Source organism: Nansenia antarctica, assembly GCF_963989245.1.
Source record: "Nansenia antarctica genome assembly, chromosome: 4".
Taxonomy (NCBI): Eukaryota; Metazoa; Chordata; class Actinopteri; order Argentiniformes; family Microstomatidae; genus Nansenia; species Nansenia antarctica.
In genome coordinates, this window is record NC_137689.1 from 36373560 (window position 1) to 36396708 (window position 23149).

Genomic DNA, 23149 nt, shown 5'->3' on the forward strand with positions numbered 1-23149 from the left:
AAAGGTTAGCTTTAGACTAGGCCTACCCCAAAGGTTAGCTTTAGACTAGGCCTACCCCAACGGTTAGCTTTAGACTAGGCCTACCCCAAAGGTTAGCTTTAGACTAGGCCTACCCCAAAGGTTAGCTTTAGACTAGGCCTACCCCAAAGGTTAGCTTTAGACTAGGCCTACCCCCAAAGGTTAGCTTTAGACTAGGCCTACCCCAAAAGTTAGCTTTAGACTAGGCCTACCCCAAAGGTTAGCTTTAGACCAGGCCTACCCCAAAGGTTAGCTTTAGACCAGGCCTACCCCAAAGGTTAGCTTTAGACCAGGCCTACCCCAAAGGCAGGGCTCGACAGTGCGACTGTTTTGGTCGCATTTGCGAGTGAATATATTTCTGTGCGACTTGGAAATACATTCAATCGCACCAGTGCGACTAACTGAACTACTGTCATGCGCAGTCAAACTTATGTGTATAAGCGATGAGGGAATGAAAACAGTGAACAGAAACGCGTGTCGCAGAAATGCTTCACGCGAGTCCTATATGCGCTTAAAATGCGCATAATAGGTATATGGGATACAGCTCTCATAGTTCGTAGCGCTGTGTTTTGTTAGCCGCTAGCTGCTAGCAGCGTTTGCTTCCGGTTTCATTACAAAGAGGTTAACCCTATATGTGCCTGACGTCTAACAACATTCAAATGACTCTAACTTCATCTTTTTGCGGATTTCAATATATGACACATCATTTGAAAGCTTATGATCCGTAGTTCCAATCCACAACACGTCACATTTGAAAGTGTTTATGTAACATTTTTACATTTGAAAGTGTTTTTTGTTTATATATATTTATATTATACAATTTACCAGTCATATTCTGGAATGTGTCTAAATGTTAAAGTTCCATAAGTATAAGCAAAATAAAGTAACAGTTTGTAAATAAATAGTAGCATTTAAAAAATAAAAAAAACACGAACCGTGACCCAAAAACCGAGGTTCATACCGAACCGTGGGCCAACTGAAATTAATATTCTTACTTCCCCTTTACATTGTGTGAGTCTCCATTTTTATTACGGCCAAGAGCCGGTTATGATCATTTTGATATGTTATGATTATGATAATTTGTTGTAGTTGTTGACGAAAATTGCGCAATTTTCATTGTGCTACTGAAATTCTTGGTGTGCTACTAAATTTTTCAACATGGTAGCACAGTGCTACCTGGGGAAAAGGTAAGCGTCAAGCCCTGCCCAAAGGTTAGCTTTAGACTAGGCCTGCCCCAAAGGTTAGCTTTAGACTAGGCCTACCCCAAAGGTTAGCTTTAGACCAGGCCTACCCCAAAGGTTAGCTTTAGACCAGGCCTACCCCAAAGGTTAGCTTTAGACTAGGCCTACCCCAAAGGCTTCTGTAGTTTGGCCTCGACATTTTCTTGCATCGCCACAAAGATGGTTAAGGTTTGAAAAGCTAAAGCTGTTTATGAAAATGTTTTGTGGATTTTGCTTCTCCCTCGGTCTACTATAGCCGTTAGCCTAAACATATGCAGGACCTTCTTGAAGTGGGTGGTCTCATAACTTGGTTACTTGTGGTTCCCATGGCTAATTTGGCTATCATGTTTCTCCTGAACAGGCCTATCCTAGATAAATGAACTAACCAAGGCTACTTCAGAAAGTGGTCCCATGATATTTTCATATTGATCCCACAAATAAGCTGTTGTGAGGCGTCATTAGGAGTGACTCAGGAAATGACATCATCCAGTTGGTATTGGTATGATTTGTAACTTGAGATAAGCTTTTCAGACCTTGATCTCCCTAGTGGGTCTAGGCCTAATCTATATCCTCTTATTCACCGTGAGTCACTCCGCAGGTCTATACAGCTTGTTAAGACACTCAAGACATCTCAGTGTAGCCTAGTGCAATAGAGATTCCAGGGACACAGCACGGTAAGGCAAATACTGTAGGCCAGGCCTGCTATATCCTTCTTTATCAATATGCTTGAATGATGCTAGAGTATCATACTGAGTTCAGTTGATTACTAGCCTACTGTATGCCAGGGTTCCTACTTCCTACTGTATGTCAGGGTTCCTACTGTATGTCAGGGTTCTACTGTATGTCAGGGTTCCTACTGTATGTCAGGGTTCTACTGTATGTCAGGGTTCCTACTGTATGTCAGGGTTCCTAGTAGGGCTGGGCAAACGATCAACATTTCTTTTTCGATAATCACAAGAATTAACGATCAATTATCGATTAATTGATAAGCTTTTTTTTCATTAAAACAACGCCTAGGGCAGAAATAACAAGCATGTTTTCCTTGGGGAAAATACTTTATTCTTGTATTCCTTCTGAATACAAAACTGAGCGGCAGAATATCTGTTTCGATTAATTTGCAGATGGCCATCGTTACTTTCTCTTCTCGTTGTGCATCACACCTCCCGCGTATTAGATGAGACGTGATGGAGGGCTGAGAAGGTAGCGAAGGAGCAATCAGGGTCGGATGTACTGTTTGCAGGTGGTATTTCATCGGGGTCGTCGTCGTGTTGTATTTATTAGGGATGCACGATATGCATTTTTTCCAACCGATACCGATAACCGATGTTTACCCGCTTCTCGTGGCCGATAACCGATATGATAACCGATATGAGAACAGATATAATTTCACAGTTGATAACCTGTAGTTCATGCACACCTGAAGCTAAGAAAGGCTATGTAGTGAGCAAAGATTGATGATTTAATATTCCATAGTGATCTCACCAAATCGAACTTACATCACTATTGTTAACACAACAAGGAGAACACTTCTGACTCTTCAAATGTTCATTTATTAAAAAAAAGGAAATACATTTCAACATTGTTGAAAATCACATCACACTCGCTAGTCAAGCCAAACTATTGCAATGCATGGATTGGGTGAGTAATCCCCACTGCTACCTAGTTAACTATAACACTACTTTACATTGTTACCTAGTTAACTATAACACTACTTTACATTGTTACCTAGTTAACTAGAACACTACTTTACATTGTTACCTAGTTAACTAGAACACTACTTTACATTGTTACCTAGTTAACTATAACACTACTTTACATTGTTACCTAGTTAACTAGAACACTATACATTGTTACCTAGTTAACTAGAACACTACTTTACATTGTTACCTAGTTAACTACAACACTACTTTACATTGTTACCTAGTTAACTAGAACACTACTTTACATTGTTACCTAGTTAACTAGAACACTACTTTACATTGTTACCTAGTTAACTACAACACTACTTTACATTGTTACCTAGTTAACTATAACACTACTTTACATTGTTACCTAGTTAACTATAACACTACTTTACATTGTTACCTAGTTAACTACAACACTACTTTACATTGTTACCTAGTTAACTACAACACTACTTTACATTGTTACCTAGTTAACTAGAACACTACTTTACATTGTTAGCAGGCTCACAAAACAAGCTGTGTTAGTTGACCAGCGATGTGTCATTCATTTTCAACAACGCTTAGCTCGCGCTTTTATTTTGAAATCGCGAAAACGAAAACAGAAGTCAATGTCGGAATGAGCCTCTCCTTGTTGTTCAGAGAACAGATGCCAAACTACCGACATGATTGCTGTAATAATATGATTTGGCAGTAGAAAGCCATCAGTCAATAGCTTGTCTCATTCACAGAACAGCATGGGTTGCCTGCACTGTTGGATTGCGTATTTTAGAGCAGACTACAGAGATGGTGAACATTAGCACTAGCTAACATTGGCTATCTATTTACCTTAGCTTACCAATTGACTGCATGGCTGTACGCAGGCGCAGCATCATGAGCGCGAAAACCGGAACCGGAAATATTTCCGGCTTCATATTATCGGCTCTATATTGGCTAAAATTTAATAAAACCGATAAATATTTAATAACATTAATTTCCCAATATCGGGCCGATAATATCGTGCATCCCTAGTATTTATATGTCACTGCGCAGTGTTTGCAATGAGCGGCGTCGCCTTTTAGATCAAAATGCTCCCACACCAAGCTTTGTTTCGCTCGCTTCGCCATGTCCGAGCTTGCTCTGCTGGCTAACGTACGGGAACTTGTTGCATCATGCCGTACTGTGTTGTGAAATTCAATGCGAAGGCAAATGCAAAGTTCATTTCTCACACATAACGTGGACAAACTAATTTCCACTCAATTTATTAATGATTATCGACCAAGATCCTTATCAATCAATTATCGATCGTCGATAATTGATGCCCACCCCTAGTTCCTAGCCTACTGTATGTCAGGGTTCCTACTAGGAGTGTAACGGATCACCTAACCCACGGATCGGATCGTGTCACGGTTTTTGAGTCACGGATCGGATAATTTTTCGGATCAACACAAAACATAAAAATAAAAATAAAAAGCTTTTTCCTCGAATTCTGTAAAAACACCACTTTTAATGTGTAAAACCCAACAACATTCAAGATGTCAAAACTGGTATATATATACTGTACAGTGTTTCCTCCAGGAATTTTTACAATGGTGGCGGGTAGCGCTGACCGCGCGCGCATGAAACGCGCACGCGCGCTCAAAACAACGACGTAATTTCAGCCAAAACTCAAGGATGGCCCAAAAAAATAAAATGTTTTCCCGTACTTCTCCCGTGTGTCTCTTATTGTCTGTGTCTGCATGTTTTTCCAGCATGTAATTCCGTTGTCAATAAAAAAATCTCTCCTCCACCCTTCTCTCCTGCTACTCTTTTCTCTGCTGCTCCACTCTTCTCTCCTGCTCCAGGCTTTTTTAAAAGGCAATTTTAGCAGATTCAAAACACGAAATTCTGTGCTCACTACCATTTCCAGTTGAACATAAACTAAACTTTTTTTAAAAACATTTTAAATGCTGCTATTGTTTGCGAAGTTACAAGATCGTTAGCCCGCAGCGCAGAGCGCACAATGTATACGAGTTGACTCGCTGGAACGAGACAGGCCGCAAGACCATCACACACGTGCCATATCATACCGTCTCATCATATTATTACATCGTATTTATTTTTTTTTTTACATGTATTATATTTTTCACTATGTGTGGTTACCTGACCATCTTCCTCATCTTCTGGTACTTTTCGTTTGAAATACTTTAACAAACTCATCTGAAAATGGAACCAGGAATTTATGAACACATGGCTAGCTAACATTGCTAGCTAACATTTCTGGCAATTACTTTAAGTAGTTCTAAGGTAGCGGAAACATAATTGTTTCACAAAATAGCCTGATTTAGTTGACCATGAACATCAGACTACATTACGAATGTTCATTTAAAATACTTGTATACTGAGCACTGGTATAAGAACACGAACCATAGAATGCAATAACCCACCGTCGTGCTGATGCAGTGTTGCTAATCAATCTGTAATGGATTGTAACATTTGAAGTAGTTTGTAGACTAGACGCAGCCTAGATGTATTCGACCAATCACAAAACAGTTTTGCAAGTGTCGTATATTTTCTACTTAAACACACACACATACCTTGGATTTGTATGATAAGGCTTTGTAACAGTTACCGTACATTTACATTTATGGCATTTGGCAGACGCCTTGTTCCAAAGCGGAGCCTTTGGGCCTACAGGCAAGCTCTCTGAGGGGGTCAGGTTACGACAGACCACATGGTCGAGCACACACACACACACACACACACACACACACACACACACACACACACACACACACACACACACTAATCATTAACAGATGGCTCTTCCCTTGTCCAGCTACAAGGCACTGGTAGATATTTGCATAAGAGGGCAGGGATCTAGGGGACTGGAACAAAACAGCCAGGAAGGGAGAGAGCTTCCTCTTTACCAGCCCAGCCCAGCGGAGGAGGACAGACACAAGGCTCCAGCTGTTGGTATATGTATACCCTGTTTTTGTACTTTAATTAAATCGTCTTAAACTCAATAACTGTTCTTTGATTCATAACCAATAAGATAAATACACAACACAAGCGCGTCGCTTGTGGGTGTGTCTAGCGCTGTGAAGGTCTGAAAAGCGGCCTTTTTTTTTTTTTTTTTTTGAAATCTGAATGGTGGCGGAGGAAATTCAATTGTGGCGGCCCGCCACGAATAAATGCATGTAGAGGAAACACTGCTGTATATATATATATGTGTGTGTGTGTATATGTACATACACATAACATATTCTACACTCAAACATAGGCTACATATTAAACAGAAACACACATTCCACTTAAATGATGCAGTAGGAGAGAGGGAGGAGGCACCTGGTTGCAGCAGTGAATCACTGGGCTCTTTAAAGCAGACAAATAAACATGTTTTATGCCACTTTTAACTAAATAATAAAGTGAAACCTTACTTTAAACATGGTATGAAAAAATTGGCTACATTATCAGAAGTTGTCAAGCTGCCTTTTTCGTGCCTCCCGTCAACACCAGGGTCGCGGCAAATGTGTGGCCATGCTCGTACGACTTTCTCGTTGCACAACGCTTAAACACCGTAACTTTTTTATCGACCACACTTCCAATGACACTGTCCGTCATTGTTATAGTTGACAGAGAAGCCAAAGTGCTCCCATACATTTTTATGATTTAAATGATGAGGGAGGCATTTCGAGTTATTCTCTGTCGCCAACATTAGCAGGACTCGCCATGAACACTTGGGCTGCGTTCGTAAATTTGCTCTGAGAGCGCCGGAGAGCACACTGGGTCCGACGTCATAAAGGGACCAAGTAATTTGATTGGACAAGAGGCGTTCCATGAATGCTGATCAGATTCCAGAGCGAATTTACGAACGCAGCCTTGTTGTTCTAGATTTTGTTTTGCATTATCAACCTATCATTGCGCTTTAGAGTAAAACAAAGCACGCAAATGTCGTGTCTATCTTTTCATGGCAACTCTACATTGTGATTTACAAGGGATATTAAGTAATATTATTACTTGGTTACATTTTGCAATTGATCCGCGGTACACATGCGTGCCGAACTGTGGGGGGCGATCCGTACGGATCACGGATTATCCGTGATCCGTTACACCCCTAGGGTTCCTAGCCTACTGTACGTCAGGGTTCCTAGCCTACTGTATGTCAGGGTTCCTAGCCTACTGTATGTCAGGGTTCCTACTGTATGTCAGGGTTCCTACTAGGGGTGGGCATCGACGATCGATAATTGATCGATAATTGATCGATAAGGATCTTGGTCGATCACAAAATAAAACATTTGGTCGATTTTTTGTTTTTGTTTTTTGTGATCGACCAAATGTTTTATTTTGTGATCGACCAAGATCCTTATCGATCAATTATCGATCGTCGATGCCCACCCCTAGTTCCTACTGTATGTCAGGGTTCCCACGGGTCCTTGAAATCCTTGAAAGGTTGTGAATTTGAGAAAATAAAATCAAGGTCTTAATTTTTTTTGAAAATAGACATGGGTCATTGAAAGTGCTTGATATCCCCCCCCCCCCCCCCCGCTCTCTCTCTCTCTAAAGAAATATATATTCTTTTTTTTTTTTACTTAGCTCGTCAACTAGTAAATAAGTCTCTGTATTGCTTAACTTTACACATATTTCACAATATGTTGTTTTGCTGTGCTGTGGAAGAGAAGGCAAGAGACCATTTAGTGTAACACATGCAAGCCTCTCTTTTTAATTGTTGTCTGTGAGTGGAGAGTTCCTATTATATAAATTCTCATCTAGATTTGTCTCAAACTATGCCGTGTTGGGTCCTTGAATTTGAGGGAATTGAGTCTTGAAAGTCCTTGAAAGGTGCTTGAATTTGATGTTTCAGAAGGTGTGGGAACCTGCTCCCTGAGAAGAGGTTCTGTGTCTGTGTCTAGTCTAAACCTTGGTCGCTAGGCATTGCTGCTTTGTCTGTTGTTTTTCCACTGCTTAGTTGTAGCTATCTCAATCTAAAACCAAGCAGTTTTTTTTTCTTATCCTTTATCTGCGCTGATAGAAAACATGCCCAGTGAAGGAAATATGGAGATTTTTTCACCCACCTCGGCAAGTTCACCTCAGTGGTGCAGATAAAGGAGGGGTGGTTGACATGAGGAAGCTACCTAAAAATTATTGACTAAAACTACAGAAAAAACTTGATCTAACTATTTAGACATCTAGTCTTACACCCATGGTTTTACATCAGATAGTGTCAATTGTTTTCGTCGGTCAAGGGACGAGCGAAACGTTGGAGTGACGCCACCTGTTGGAAGACAATGGAACCAGGGTTTCCGTTAGAAAAAATTGGCGCCGGACATCGTGTCCGGGAAGATTTCGATTTACCGGACAAACGTGATATATTCCGGTCATCATATTAAAATATTAAAAAAAATAAAAAAAAATCTAATATAGCTGTTTGTCGCGGTGATTACTGTTGTGTAGCGGCCTATATATGCCATTTAATGTCTATTTCTCATCCGATACGATTAGATGCGAGCTATATAATATATAATAATATAACATGATTCGCATGCGCGCTATGCCATTATGTCCAGCGCTGAACGGGCGCCTCACTGGGAACTGAACAGACATCATCGATCAATGAACAGACTCCACATTACGTTAACTGAAGTTTGTTAAATTGTTTGGGATTAATGTGAGTTTTCTATTTTCTCTTTCCAGTTTTACCCTTTTTTTTATCAATAAAACAACGTCATTTCTATAACCAGGTCTCGCTGGTTGGGAAGGCATTTCGTTTAGCTGCCTGTCAAATCATACTTAATCGGACTCGGGAGTATGTCAATGAGGAGAACATAACTGTTTATTGAGAAACAATAGGCAGGCTGGGATACGTATATAAAGAAATACCACAATGTCTAGATGTATAACATTTTATTGAACAGTGCAAGCATGTAGGCTTCTGGCGTGACATCGTACCCCTAACGTTCTTAGGGCTTGTTTGAAAAGCTTAGACTGAAAGTTAGTGCCCTGGTCAGATTGTATAACAAGAGGAAGACCGAATGTGAAAAAAAACGTTGTTAAAGCTTTCACCACTGAGCTGGCTGATATGTTACGCAACGGAACAGCTTCGGGAAAACGAGTAGCAGCGCACATAATAGTAAGCAAATACTGACTTCCACTTTTAGTCCTAGGCAAAGGTCCAACACAATCAATTATTACACGTTCAAATGGCTCCCCTATAGCAGGAATGGGATGCAATGGTGCGGGTGGAATGGATTGATTAGGCTTACCCGCCATCTGACAAGTATGGCAACAGCGGCAGTGCTTGGCAACATCCGCCTTCAGTCCGGGCCAAAAGAAATGTTTCAATATCAGCTGATAAGTTTTAGTTATACCTAAATGTCCTGACCACTGGCTCTCATGTGCTACAGATAACACCTGTTGTCTATAACCCACAGGCACAACCACTTGTTTTACAGTATTCCACTCACAACCATTTGCATTAGGAGGAGACCATTTACGCATTAATATCCCATCGTTAAGGAAATAAACTACGTTGCCCCCTATTTCAGATTCCTCACTAGCTGCATGTAAAAAACATTTGTTTAATGACTGATCAGCTACTTGAGCGACACGCAATCGCTCGCCGGTTACAGGCAGAGATAGGCTGTCAGCGGATGGTATGGTAGGACTCGGGGAGGATGGTAACTCTACCACTTTCTCCCTGGGAGAAGCTGAAACAATCGGGTTCTCATCCCTTTCAGAAAAGGCTTGCATAATCACACTATCACAGACAGAAACATCGCTATCCTCCTCTCTGCCTCGACTCGATTGTGCACGAGTTATAAAGCACACCGGAAACAACCGCTGTTTCGCATAGGCAGCCTACACATTAGGAGTCATCATCATGCCGGTGTCAAATCATATCATAATAAAATAAATACATAGCCTATATATTCGTCTTTTTTTAAAATAGAAGGAATCAGAATGTGAACTTTAGCGAATTGTATTCAAATTGTGCTTAGAGGGAATTATTTTCACCGGACATTTATGTCCGACGAGTTTTCAATTTGTCGGACTTCAACAACTTTTACCGGACAAAGTCCGGGAATTACCGGTTAACGGAAACCCTGAATGGAACACACATAAAATGTGATATAAAAACATGACAATGATAGTGATAGGTACTGGTAGTATGGTACGTAGTACGGTAGTTTGGAGGTATGCAGTTAAGGTAGCTGTACATTTAAGGTAGACATGTACAGTTATGGTAGCTTATGTACAGGTAAGATAGCTTATGTACAGTTAAGGTAGCTATGTACAGTTAAGATAGCTTATGTACGGTTAAGGTAGCTTATTTACAGTTAATGTAGCTTATGTACAGTTAAGGTAGCTTATGTACGGTTAAGGTAGCTTATTTACAGTTAATGTAGCTTATTTACAGTTAATGTAGCTTATGTACAGTTAATGTAGCTTATGTACAGTTAAGGTAGCTTATGTATAGGTAGCTATGTACAGTTAAGGTAGCTATGTGCAGTTAAGGTAGATATGTACAGTCAAGGTAGATATGTACAGTCAAGGTAGCTTATGTACAGTTAAGGTAGCTATGTACAGTTAAGGTAGATATGTACAGTTAAGGTAACTATGTACAGTTAAGGTAGATATGTACAGTTAAGGTAACTATGTACAGTTAAGGTAGATATGTACAGTTAAGGTAGATGTGTACAGTTAAGGTAGCTATGTACAGTTAAGGTAGCGTATGTACAGTTAAGGTAGATATGTACAGTTAAGGTAACTATGTACAGTTAAGGTAGATATGTACAGTTAAGCTAACTATGTACAGTTAAGGTAGATATGTACAGTTAAGGTAGATATGTACAGTTAAGGTAGATATGTACAGTTAAGGTAACTATGTTCAGTTACGGTAGATATGTACAGTTAAGGTAACTATGTACAGTTAATGTCGATATGTACAGTTATGGTAGATATGTACAGTTAAGGTAACTATGTACAGTTAAGGTAGATATGTACAGTTATGGTCGATATGTACAGTTAAGGTAACTATGTACAGTTAAGGTAGATGTGTACAGTTAAGGTAGCTATGTACAGTTAAGGTAGCTTATGTACAGTTAAGGTTGATATAGTTAAGGTAACTATGTACAGTTAAGGTAGATATGTACAGTTAAGCTAACTATGTACAGTTAAGGTAGATATGTACAGTTAAGGTAACTATGTTCAGTTAAGGTAGATATGTACAGTTAAGGTTACTATGTACAGTTAAGGTAGATCTGTACAGTTAAGGTGGATATGTACAGTTAAGGTAGATATGTACAGTTATGGTAGATATGTACAGTTAAGGTAACTATGTACAGTTAAGGTAGATATGTACAGTTAAGGTAACTATGTACAGTTAAGGTAGATATGTACAGTTAAGGTAGATATGTACAGTTACGGTAACTATGTACAGTTAAGGTAGATATGTACAGTTATGGTAGATATGTACAGTTAAGGTAACTATGTACAGTTAAGGTAGATATGTACAGTTAAGGTAACTATGTACAGTTAAGGTAGATATGTACAGTTAAGGTGGATATGTACAGTTAAGGTAGATATGTACAGTTATGGTAGATATGTACAGTTACGGTAGATATGTACAGTTAAGGTAGATATGTACAGTTAAGGTAACTATGTACAGTTAAGGTAGATATGTACAGTTAAGGTAGATGTGTACAGTTAAGGTAGCTATGTACAGTTAAGGTAGATATGTACAGTTAAGGTAGATGTGTACAGTTAAGGTAGCTATGTACAGTTAAGGTAGCTTATGTACAGTTAAGGTAGATATGTACTGTTAAGGTAGCTTATACTGTACAACGGATAGATCCGGTCCATTGTCTCTATTGGTCAGTTTGCGTTCCAGCCGTGCCGATTTCCATGACATACGCACGGCTAAATGGAATGTTGACGCATCTTTTCATATTACTCTGCTTTTTATCAAAGTTACATTATTACCGTTGCTTAGCAACCAAAAAACAACTGTTCAGTAGGGATGCTCCGATCTGGATTTTTGGGGCCGATACCGATCACCGATTTGTTTCCTCAAGATCAACCGATACCGATACCGATACCGATTTTTTTTTAAAATACATAACTGACTGGATAGCCTAAATATTTTTTGCTTTTTAGACAAAAGTTTTGATCCATGAGGCACCAAGCAAACGCAGACCCATTTTTATGGCATAGTAAAGGTCTGGCCTATCACCCAGTTAGGGCCTGAAGCCCAAGTCAGTCGATATGGCTGTATAAAAGACATCATAAACGTGGCCTTCATGGTTTACATACTGTTACGTCCTCCTATGTTTTCTGTTCAGTTATCTGTCTTCCCCAGGAAAAAAAAAAAAAAAAAAAAAAAAGATCGTTTTTTGCGATCGGCCATTTTTGCCGATCACCGATCGAGTCATTTGGAGTGAAATCGGCCGATTTAAATCGGTGGCCGATAAATCGGAGCATCCCTACTGTTCAGCGGATGAATACACTTGCATAGTTCCATTAAAATACATGAATTAAACGTTTGTCTTGTCTTTCCTTTTGTGAAATATTGATAGATAAATGGTGGTAACCGTTGTATAAAAGCGTTATGGAACGAGAAGCCGCGGTATAAGGTGGATATCGGCATGGCTAGGGGGTGTAACGGCACGCCGTACGATATCCCATGGCTTCTCCGTACGATATACCATGGCTTCTCCGTACGATATACCATGGCTTCTCCGTACGATATACCATGTCTTCTCCGTACGATATACCATGGCTTCTCCGTACGATATACCATGGCTTCTCCGTACGATATACCATGGCTTCTCCGTACGATATACCATGGCTTCTCCGTACAATATACCATGGCTTCTCCGTACGATATACCATGGCTTCTCCGTACGATATACCATGACTTCTCCGTACGATATACCATGGCTTCTCTGTACGATATACCATGGCTTCTCCGTACGATATACCATGGCTTCTCTGTACGATATACCATGGCTTCTCTGTACGATATACCATGGCTTTTCTGTACGATATACCATGGCTTCTCCGTACGATATACCATGGCTTCTCCGTACGATATACCAGGGCTTCTCGTTCCATGGCGCTTAATTATGTACAGTATGGTTCTGCTCGGTCCTGAACTCTCCTCTCTCTGTGGTCTCCTCTCCTCTCCTCTCTCTGTGGTCTCCTCTCCTCTCCTCTCTCTGTCGTCTCCTCTCTCTCTCCTCTCCTCTTTCTGTCGTCTCCTCTCTCTCTCCTCTCCTCTCTCTGTCGTCTCCAGTCCCAGACCATGAACTACGTGGGCCAGCTGGCGGAGACGGTGTTTGTGACGGTCAAGGAGCTGTACCGCGGCCTGAACCCCGCCACACTCACCGGGGGCATCGACGTGATCGTGGTGCGCCAGCCGGACGGCGCGCTGCAGTGCTCCCCCTTCCACGTGCGCTTCGGCAAGCTGGGCGTGCTGCGCTCCAGGGAGAAGGTGGTGAGGGACCTGGCGAGACCCAACAAGGCTGCGGACGCACACACGCACGCGCACACACACACATGCACGCACGCACACACACACACACACACACGCACACTCTCTCTCTGACAGTTGCACACTCTCAAGATGGGTTGTGCAATTGTTGTATGCACCCACACAACAGCGCACACACACACTCTTGTGTAGCGACACACACACACGCACGCACGCACACACGCACACACGCACGCACACACACACACACATTCTCTCATCCACACTGACTGCTGCTGTGTTTCAGGTGGACATTGAGATCAATGGAGAGCCCGTCCAGCTGCAGATGAAGCTGGGGGACAATGGAGAGGCCTTCTTTGTGGAGGAGCACGAGGACCTGGAGGTACGCAGCACAGGGTGGGGGGGCGGCTGTGGCGCAGGAGGTAGAGGTAGAGGCTATGGCGCGGGAGGTAGAGGCTGTGGTGCGGGAGGTAGAGGCTGTGGCGCGGGAGGTAGAGTCAGTGTCTAATGATCCCAAGGTTGGCAGATCGGCGGTTCGAGCCCTGGCTGGCCACATGTCGAGGTGACCTTGGGGCAAGACACTGAACCCCAAATTGCTCCCAGTGAGCGGGCCGGCGCCTTGCATGGTAGCTTGCCGCCATCGGTGTGTGAATGTGTGTGTGAATGGGTGAATGAGAGGCCGTTGTTAAGTGCTTTGGATAAAGGCGCTATATAAGTCAGTCCATTTACCATTTATAGGAACGCAAGCTTGGATTCTATGTGACCGGCAGATTATCAGATAATAATAATAATAATAATAATAATAATAATAATAATAATAATAATAATAATACATTAGACTTATATAGCGCTTTTGTAGACACTCAAAGACGCTTTTCAAACTGAAAAGATTGAGTAGTAATAATAAAAAGAAGCAAAAAATCAATAAAAAAAACTATAGGGGCCTAATTAAGGTAGTGCTGGGGACATAATATGGGAGGGGGAGAGGGTTAACTGGTGAAGGCGAGCATGAAGAGGTGGGTTTGAGGGCCTGTTTAAATGTTGGGAGGGTGTTGGCCTGTCCGATGTGGTTGGGGTGTCTGCACCCTGGTGACCTTTACCTGCCATAGAGAACACCATGGTGACCTTTACCTGCCATAGAGAACACCATGTTCACCTTTACCTGCCATAGAGAACACCATGTTCACCTTTACCTGCCATAGAGAACACCATGGTCACCTTTACCTGCCATAGAGAACACCATGTTCACCTTTACCTGCCATAGAGAACACCATGGTGACCTTTACCTGCCATAGAGAACACCATGTTCACCTTTACCTGCCATAGAGAACACCCTGGTGACCTTTACCTGCCATAGAGAACACCATGGTCACCTTTACCTGCCATAGAGAACACCATGGTGACCTTTACCTGCCATAGAGAACACCATGTTCACCTTTACCTGCCATAGAGAACACCATGGTGACCTTTACCTGCCATAGAGAACACCATGTTCACCTTTACCTGCCATAGAGAACACCATGTTCACCTTTACCCAGTATGGTGCGTTCCAGAGGGACGGGGCTGCAGCTGAAAAGGCCCCATCACCCCAGGACCCTATCACCCCAGGTCCGGAGCTTGGTCCTGGTGGTCTTGAGGGTGGATGTTGTCAGAAATGGCTAATATGCTAATATGTCCATATGAATAGGCCACTGTGTCCCTCGGTCCTCTCCGAGTGTTTTTGACCCTTACGTTTCTCCCACCTCCTCTACCCCCCCCCCCCCCACCAGTCCAGAGTACCCGCCCACCTCTGCACCTCCCCCATCCCCCCCGTGGAGCTCTCGGAGGAGGCTGAGGAGGAAGGAGGTCCCTCCAGCGCCGGTGGCGGCACGCGCAGGAAAAAGCGCCGCCGCAAACGCATGCGCTCCGACACCCACCTGAGAGAGGAGGGCAGCTCCTCCTCGGACGACAGAGAGAGGGAGAGGGAGCGGGAGAGAGAGAGGGAGCAAGCAGAACAGGAGAGCCCTTCCAGAGAGGAGCCCAACTCTCCCCTGCTCGCCAGGTCAACCACCGTTCCGCTTCAACAGTCGCCTTTCTGGCAGTTATTCGGCTGTTAAGTCGTGACGTATCGACTAGGCGATAATACTGTTTCCGGGTCCAACGTTGGCTGAGGCGCTCTCTTCGAAATGCCGCAGTGCTGTGTCCCTTGTTATATGAATAGATCCCAGTCAAAAAAAACGATTGAACTGTCATTCTACCGCTTTGGTACTCTTTTTTATTTGGACCCGGAAATTGCTAAACGCCACGCGTCAGACGTCAGACATGACGTCAGACATAACAACCGAATTCTGCTGTGATCCATTGGTCCATTATTTCCGGCCGTAAACGGAATCATAGCCCCACTGTTGTACAAGGTTTATTGAATATATATGAGTATGCTGTATTATTATTGTATATATATATATATTTACTTGTTTAAATCTTATAGTCATTCTTTTTAGTTATTTTGTTTATCTTTGTTCTATGCCCCTTGGATTGTATGGTTTATTCTTGTTTTATGATGTAGGCTAGTTTATATTATTGCTATTGTGTGTTTTATTGATTACTATTGTTCTATTATTATTTTTATGCTGTGTGGATATGTTAAAACACTTTGAGCTGCGACGTTTGCAGGAAAAGTGCTCTACAAATAAAGGTTATTATTATACCCAGCATCCTGTATGCACGCAGACTTGAATAGAATTGTTGTGATATCCTTGTTGCTCGTGTCTGTGTCGTGACAGTAAGTCGGTGTACTTCTCGCTGTCCGAGGAGCCGTACGAAGAGCTCGGGGCGACGCAGACCAGAGAGGTCGTCCACTCTCACTCGGACGGGGAGTGGTCTCCCTCGGAGAGGTGAGCGGAACCTAAACGCTCTCTCGTCGAAGCGGCTTGAATTGAGATTCGATACGTCTGTCTCGCATGTTGTCTCTGTCTCCTATCGCAGCCTCTTTCTGTCCTGTCTCCCCTCTATCAATATGGACTCTTTCCTCTCCTTTTCCTGATGATTTTTCCTCTCTTTCATTTATGTTGTTTTTCCTCCTCCTCAGTGTGTTCCACAGTCGCCCGTCCTCCCCCAAGAGTGACTCTGAGCTGCTGGTGAAGCCCCAGGAGTCCTCTGGCCCTCAGCTGCAGTGGAACTGGGGGGGCTTCCCCAAGGTAAGGAGGTCTCTCCGCGGTACCAACCGGTCTGGATGAATGAAGCGTTATGGAAGGAGAAGCCGTGGTACATCGTGGATATCAGCACAGCTAGCGGGGTGGTTAGGCACGACGCGAAGCGGAGTGTTGTTTTATATATACACCCCCTAGCTGTGCCGATATCCACGATATACCACGGCTTCTCGTTCTATAACGCTTTTATACAACGGTTACCACATTTATCTATCAATATTTCACAGAAGAAACTTTTAATTCATGTATTTGAATGGAACTATGTTTTATTGTAAGTGTATTCATTCGCTGAACAGTTGTTTATCGGTTGCTAAGTAACGGTAATAATGTAACTTTGATAACGGTAATATAGACAAACGCAGAGTAATATGAAAAGATGTGTCAACATTCCATTTAGCCGTGCGTATGTCATGGATATCGGCATGGCTGGAACGCAAACTGACCAATAGAGACAATGGACCAAACTGACCAATAGAGACAATGGACCAAACTGACCAATAGAGACAACTGACCGGATCTATCCGTTGTATAATATACAGCAGCACATGTCGACACTCATCTATCCACAGTTGCCGTATGTTTTTGTAATCCTACCATCTTTCGGGTGACGACATCCATTCTGCTGTCTCTGTCTGTCTGTCTGTCTGTCTCTGTCTCTGTCTCTCTCTCTCTGTCTCTCTCTCTCTCTCTCTCTCTCTCTCTCTCTCTCTCTCTCTCTCTCTCTCTCTCTCTCTCTCTGTGTCTCTCTCTCTCTCTCTCCCCTCCCAGATATATCAGACAGACAGATCTGCAGTGGAGGTGCAGCGCATCTCCCCCATCCACCTCTCGGAGAGCTGCCACTTCCGCACCATCCACAGGCAGGACTCCTTCGACGAGGACCCGGGGGCGGTGGGCAGCTGCGGCCGCGTGGGCAGCGTGACCGTGGTCAGACCCCAGCCCAGGACCCCTTCCCTCGACTCAGACAACCAACCCACGGAGAGTACCCCCTTATCCCGGGGAAAAGCAGCTGCTCATGGAGCGGCTTTCTCCACTCCCAACGAGGACTCGGAGTCTCTGACGCTGGCGTCGTTCCGTAGCGTGGGCGTGCCACAGACCCCGGGGCGAACACAGGTCCAGGTCGACACCCTGCTGGCAGGGGAGGAACTGGCTGAGAAGCCCCGGTGCGACCCGGAAGAGACCGTAGACACGTTAGCTTGCCCGGTTAGCATGGCCAATGTAGGCTATGTCGACAGTCTAGTTAGCGAAGAAAGCACAGGCGATGTTGACCGAGTAAATAACCTAGCGAACACCATGAGCTCAGCTAGCAACGCCAGCACCACTGGCATGATCAATCAATCACACACCCCATCCAGAAAGGCTAGCGACGCCAGCACTATCAACACAGACAAGCTAGCTAGCGACAGCACAGCTAGCTTAGCCACCGTCGCTCACTTGGCTAACAGCGGAGCGGACGCAGCTAGCTTAGCCAACACCACCAGCTTATCCCACACTGCTTGCTCGGCTAATAATGGAGGCTCAGTTAGCACTGAGTCTCTGGGTAGCGTAGACAAATCTGACCCACAAAGTGCCTCCCCGGAGTCCAGTGAGCCAGGCCCCGCTGACGGAGTCGTCTGGAGCGAGGGGGACAGCGGGATCGAACCCTGCGCAGAGGCAGCGGAGGACGAGGACGGACCCGCCGCTGAAAGCTCCCTGAGCGACCCCACCGCAGAGAGGGCTGGAATGGCGGAGGTCGGGGCCAGTGAGGCTGGAGGGGAGGAGCAGCAGGGCTCTGCTGACACCACAGCCAAAGCTGAGCGTTCTGACAAGAAGAAAGGTACGGACACAGGGGACACGGGGACCAACACCACATCTGTTTCTCTTTCACCCAGATACAACAGGCCTATGGTCACAAACTGTAACGGGTGATGACACCCTGACAATAATCTCTAAAGTTGTCTTAAGTAGATTTGAGTTGATCCTTTAACTAGCGCTGGCATCTAGCCTCCTCACACCTCCTGGTTTAACCTGTGCTGCTGTGACTCTGCTGTGACTCTCTGCACCAGTCTCCTGGTCTAACCTGTGCTGCTGTGACTCTGTGCACCAGTCTCTAAGCTTGCTGTGGTTGTGTGACAGCAGGTAAACGCAGTCAGCATCTGGGCCCCTCAGACATCTACCTGGACGACCTGTCGGACCTGAACCCAGAGGTGGCAGCACTCTACTTCCCCAAGAGGTAAAGGGAATAGACTTCAACCACATTCTACTGCATTAAAGGTCCAATATGTAGATTTGTGCTTTAGAATAGTCTTAAATGGCCGTGGTTAATCAGTAGCGATCGAGCAGATAGATCACATCTATACTCTATACTACACATCTATTTAATAGATCACATCCTAACACATGTTCAGTCAAGAGCGCTGCTTTGGTGCAAACAAAGCACTTTCTTAAATGTGGTCTTTGAGGTACTGAACTGGCCTTTACAAACCTATTTTACATTTTGTTTGTTTACAAATATATATATTTTTGCTTATTTATGCTTTGGACACACCTTCTCATTCATTGGTTTTTCTTTATTCATATATCATTTCCTACATTGTAGATGAATACTGAAGATATCAAAACTATGAAAGAACACATATGGAATTATGTAGTAAACAAAAAGTGTTACACAAACTAGAATATGTTTTATATGTTTAGATTATTCAAAGTAGCCACCTTTTGCTTTTTTAGAGGTTTTGTCCCACGTATTCTAGAGAAGAGAATGCTGGATGGTGTTCCCAGTCACACCAAGCTGACTGAGAGAATCCAAGAGTGTGCAAAGCTGTCATCAAAGCTAAAGGTGGCTACTTTGGAGAATCTGAAATATAAAACATATTCTGGTTTGTGTAACACTTTTTTGTTTACTACATAATTCCATAGGGTGTTCTTTCATAGTTTTGATGTCTTCAGTATTACAATGAAGATGTTGTACATCTACAATGTAGAAAATAATAACAAATAAAGAAAACCATTGAATGAGAAGGTGTGTCCAAACTTTGGACTGGTACTGTACATGCTTCCCCTTTAATCAAGAATGTCGTTATTCTCCTTTTATTGTGATGCTGTGCTAATCACGTCTGATTATATATAACCCTAACCCTGAAGTCCAACAGACATGAGACTGACGTGTGATTAGGGTTCATTACATATAAAATGAAGGGGGCTGGTTTGATATCTATTGCATGTAACGTCTTACTGCCTTCTTACCCCCCCCCCCCCCTCACTCCCCTCTCTTGACTCATGTCTGTAATCTGCATGGCCTCCATGAACTCTGTGTTTCTTAGCTATGTGAAGAAGGGATATATGACAGGATGTATGACAGGATATATGCACATTTGAAGAAGGGATATATGACAGGATGTATGACAGGATATATGCACATTTGAGGAACGTTATCTTATCTTCTTTTTTGTATTTATTTTTATTGTCCTCACAAGGCATGTGCCAGTGACTGGAAGCTCACGCTACCCTGTAGTAGAGATAAGACATCAGAGAGTCTCGCCTTGATGTGATTCATACTTTTCTTTTTTTCTCTCTTATTTTCTTGGTTGATTGGAGTCACTCAGCCCCTTTCAGCTGCCATTGTGTGGGTGTCTGATTGGTGTCGTTCATAATAAGTCATGAGTCATTGCTAAACATTTGGAGAAGTCTAAGTGGTTTCCCCACCCACAGTGTGAATTTCCCACTTAGGTTTCCTTTTTTCCTCTCCATCCTTTACTTATCTGGGTTCCATTTTTTTTTTAAACTGATCTACAGTTACTCTTAGATAGTGATAATAATAATAATAACTTTTTATTTGTATAGCACTTTTCCTGCAAACGTTGCAGCTCAAAGTGCTCCAATCATTATATATATTTTTTTTTCATATTACATTATATTTTTTAATTTAAAGGCAATATTAAAAAGATGGGTTTTTAGTCTTGACTTGAACATTATGTGCTGAGGTTGCATCCCTAATGTAAACTGGCAGTGAGACACAATCTGGGTGCATAAGAATGCAGCCTCACCAAATCTCTTCTTTTGTACATGTGGTACACAGAGAAAACCAGCGTCAGAAGACCTGAGAGCTCTATTGGGCTGATATGCCCAAAAGGTCTTTCAGATATTCTGGTGCTGTGCCAGTGAGAGCTTTATAAACAAGGATCTTGAAATCTATTCTGAACTTAACAGGAAGCCAGTGTAGAGTCTCTAAAATAGGAGTTATATGAGCTCTTCTGCTTGATAAGCAACATGCTAGAACCCCATGTAGTGATCCAGTCTTTTCAGCTGTGTGATCATGTTGAGGGAAAGAAGGTTTCTGTGAGTATTTGGATGTAGTAAGATGGTGGATATGACCCGTCATTCCCTTTCCCTCTGGCACTGCTACGCACCCGAAACATCTGCTCAGATTAGGAGGAACGTGCTGCATGAATACAGTTAGTGATGCTCCGATCTGATCGGCGCCGATCGGTATCGGCCGATATGGCCTTGATCGGTTTTGATCGGAGTTCTCAAAACGGCCGATCAAACATGACCGATCAGTTTACAAAATGGCGTCGCCAGTCTGGAAATAGTACACAGTGTCGGAAAGAGACAACAAATATGCCGTTTGTAATGTCTGCTCAAAAGAAATACCTCGGGGAGGAACGCACGCAAGGTCTTTCAATACCACGAATATCATACGGCATTTGCTGCGTTCGTCGATTCGCTCAGAGAGCGCCGAAGCGCACACTGGGCTCGACGTCATAAAGGGACCGAGTGCTTTGATTGGACGAGAGGCGTTCCACGAGTGCTGGTCAGAGTTCCAGCGCGACTTCACGAGCGTAGTGTAGGTAGTGTTCACCGACGTCATGTGACCCCGCGAGCAGGAAGTCACTTGGCCCATAGCAACAACAACTATTAGCGCGTGAGTTTTAGGTCTTCCTCTGCACAAGTGTAGATAGCGAGCGACTTTTCAGCAGCAGGACATATTTTAGATGATAAGAGGAACAGGCTGAGTGCCAAAAACGCTGAGATGCTTGTATTTCTCAAGGCTAATCTGCCAGTGATGCAGAAGTAAGGTTTGAGTCTGAAATCTCCTTTGGTGCAATGTTTTGTTTTTTTGTTTTATTGATTATTGCTGACTTGCTGTCTTATCTCCTCCTAAATATGACTTGAAACTGACTGACTAGAAACAGTATTTTATATTTGGCTATAGCCTGTTTATGTTGCAGTTTAGTTTGGGTATGTTTATTGTTCCTCAGGAAAGCTACAGTTACAGTATAAGCTCCAAGTTCTCTAAGAGCCCCTAGTTCCTCTCATTCGAGTGGAATGTTGCACATTTGATGTGACAGTGTACATTTTATTTATTATGATTTTTATTTTCACATTTTATTTGTTTTTCCTGAAGTAAGCTACAGGTGGTTGTGAATTCAATAAAACAGATGGTCGTCAATTCATGATACTTTCTCATCTCCTAATTTCATTTAAATACTTAATATACAATGTCAATGGTGTTAAGAATAATTTAAAACATAAATAATGCTACACAATAAATAGAATGCTTCAATTGCCATTTTCGACGCTGTGATCGGTGATCGGTGATATCGGATCGGCAGATCACTGATTCCAGTGATCGGTGATCGGCACCAAAACCCCTGATCGGAGCATCTCTAAATACAGTATATCTCAAAAGTGAGTACACCCTTTAGATTTTTGCAAATATTCTGTCATATCCTTTCAGGGGATAACACTATCTTAATGAAACTTTGATATAACTTAAAGTAGTCAGTGTGCTGCTTGAATAACAGTATAGATTTATTGTCCATTGAAAATTACTCAGTACACAGCTGTTAATGTCTAAACAGCTGGCAACAAAAGTGAGTACACCCCATAGTGAACATGTCTAAATTGTGCCCAAAGTGTCAATATTTTGTGTGACCACCATTGTTATCTAGCACTGCTTTAATCCTCCTGGGCATGGAATTCACCAGAGCTTCACATGTTGCTTCTGGAATCTTCTTCCACTCCTCCATGACGACATCACGGAGCCCACGGATGTTGGACACCTTGCACTCCTCCACCTTCCTCTTGAGGATGCCCCACATGTGCTCAATTGGGTTTAGGTCTGGAGACATACTTGGCCAGTCCATCACCTTAACCTTCAGCTTCTTCAGCAAGGCCGTTGTCATCTTGGAGGTGTGTTTAGGGTCATTATCATGTTGGAAAACTGCCCTAAAAAACGGCCCAGTTTCCGAAGAGAGGGGATCATGCTCTGCTGCAGGATGTCACAGTATATATTGGAATTCATGTGTCCCTCAATGAAATGCAGCTCCCCAGTGCCGGCAGCACTTATGCAGCCCCAGACCATGATGCTGCCACCACCATGCTTGACTGTAGGCAAAACACATTTGTCTTGGTACTCCTCACCAGGGTGCCGCCACACACGCCGGACACCATCTGACCCAAACAGGTTTATTTTGGTCTCATCAGACCACAGGACATGGTTCCAGTAACTCATGTTCTTGGATTCATTGTCTTCAGCAAACTGTTTGCGGGCTTTCTTATGCATCGGTTTCAGAAGAGGCTTCTGTCTCGGGCGACGGCCATACAAACCGA

At 43.1% G+C, this 23149-nt stretch overlaps 1 protein-coding gene across 3 annotated transcripts in view; it reads left to right on the forward strand.

Annotated features, from left to right (window-relative positions):
* LOC308156527 (phosphatidate phosphatase LPIN2) overlaps positions 1–23149 on the forward strand; it is a 54865-nt gene that overhangs the window by 8087 nt on the left and 23629 nt on the right. For 2 of the 3 annotated variants that reach the window (XR_013937418.1, XM_080529885.1), the window contains exons 2-8: positions 13173–13373; positions 13657–13752; positions 15140–15411; positions 16133–16243; positions 16438–16546; positions 17327–18371; positions 18671–18767. Coding sequence is in view for 2 of the 3 variants with exons in the window: in XM_080529885.1 (XP_080386011.1) it covers positions 13182–13373; positions 13657–13752; positions 15140–15411; positions 16133–16243; positions 16438–16546; positions 17327–18371; positions 18671–18767 (1922 nt within the window). In the remaining variant the exon portion in view is untranslated. The remainder of the gene's footprint in view (positions 1–13172; positions 13374–13656; positions 13753–15139; positions 15412–16132; positions 16244–16437; positions 16547–17326; positions 18372–18670; positions 18768–23149) is intronic. The other variant, XM_080529886.1, reaches the window with a different exon arrangement.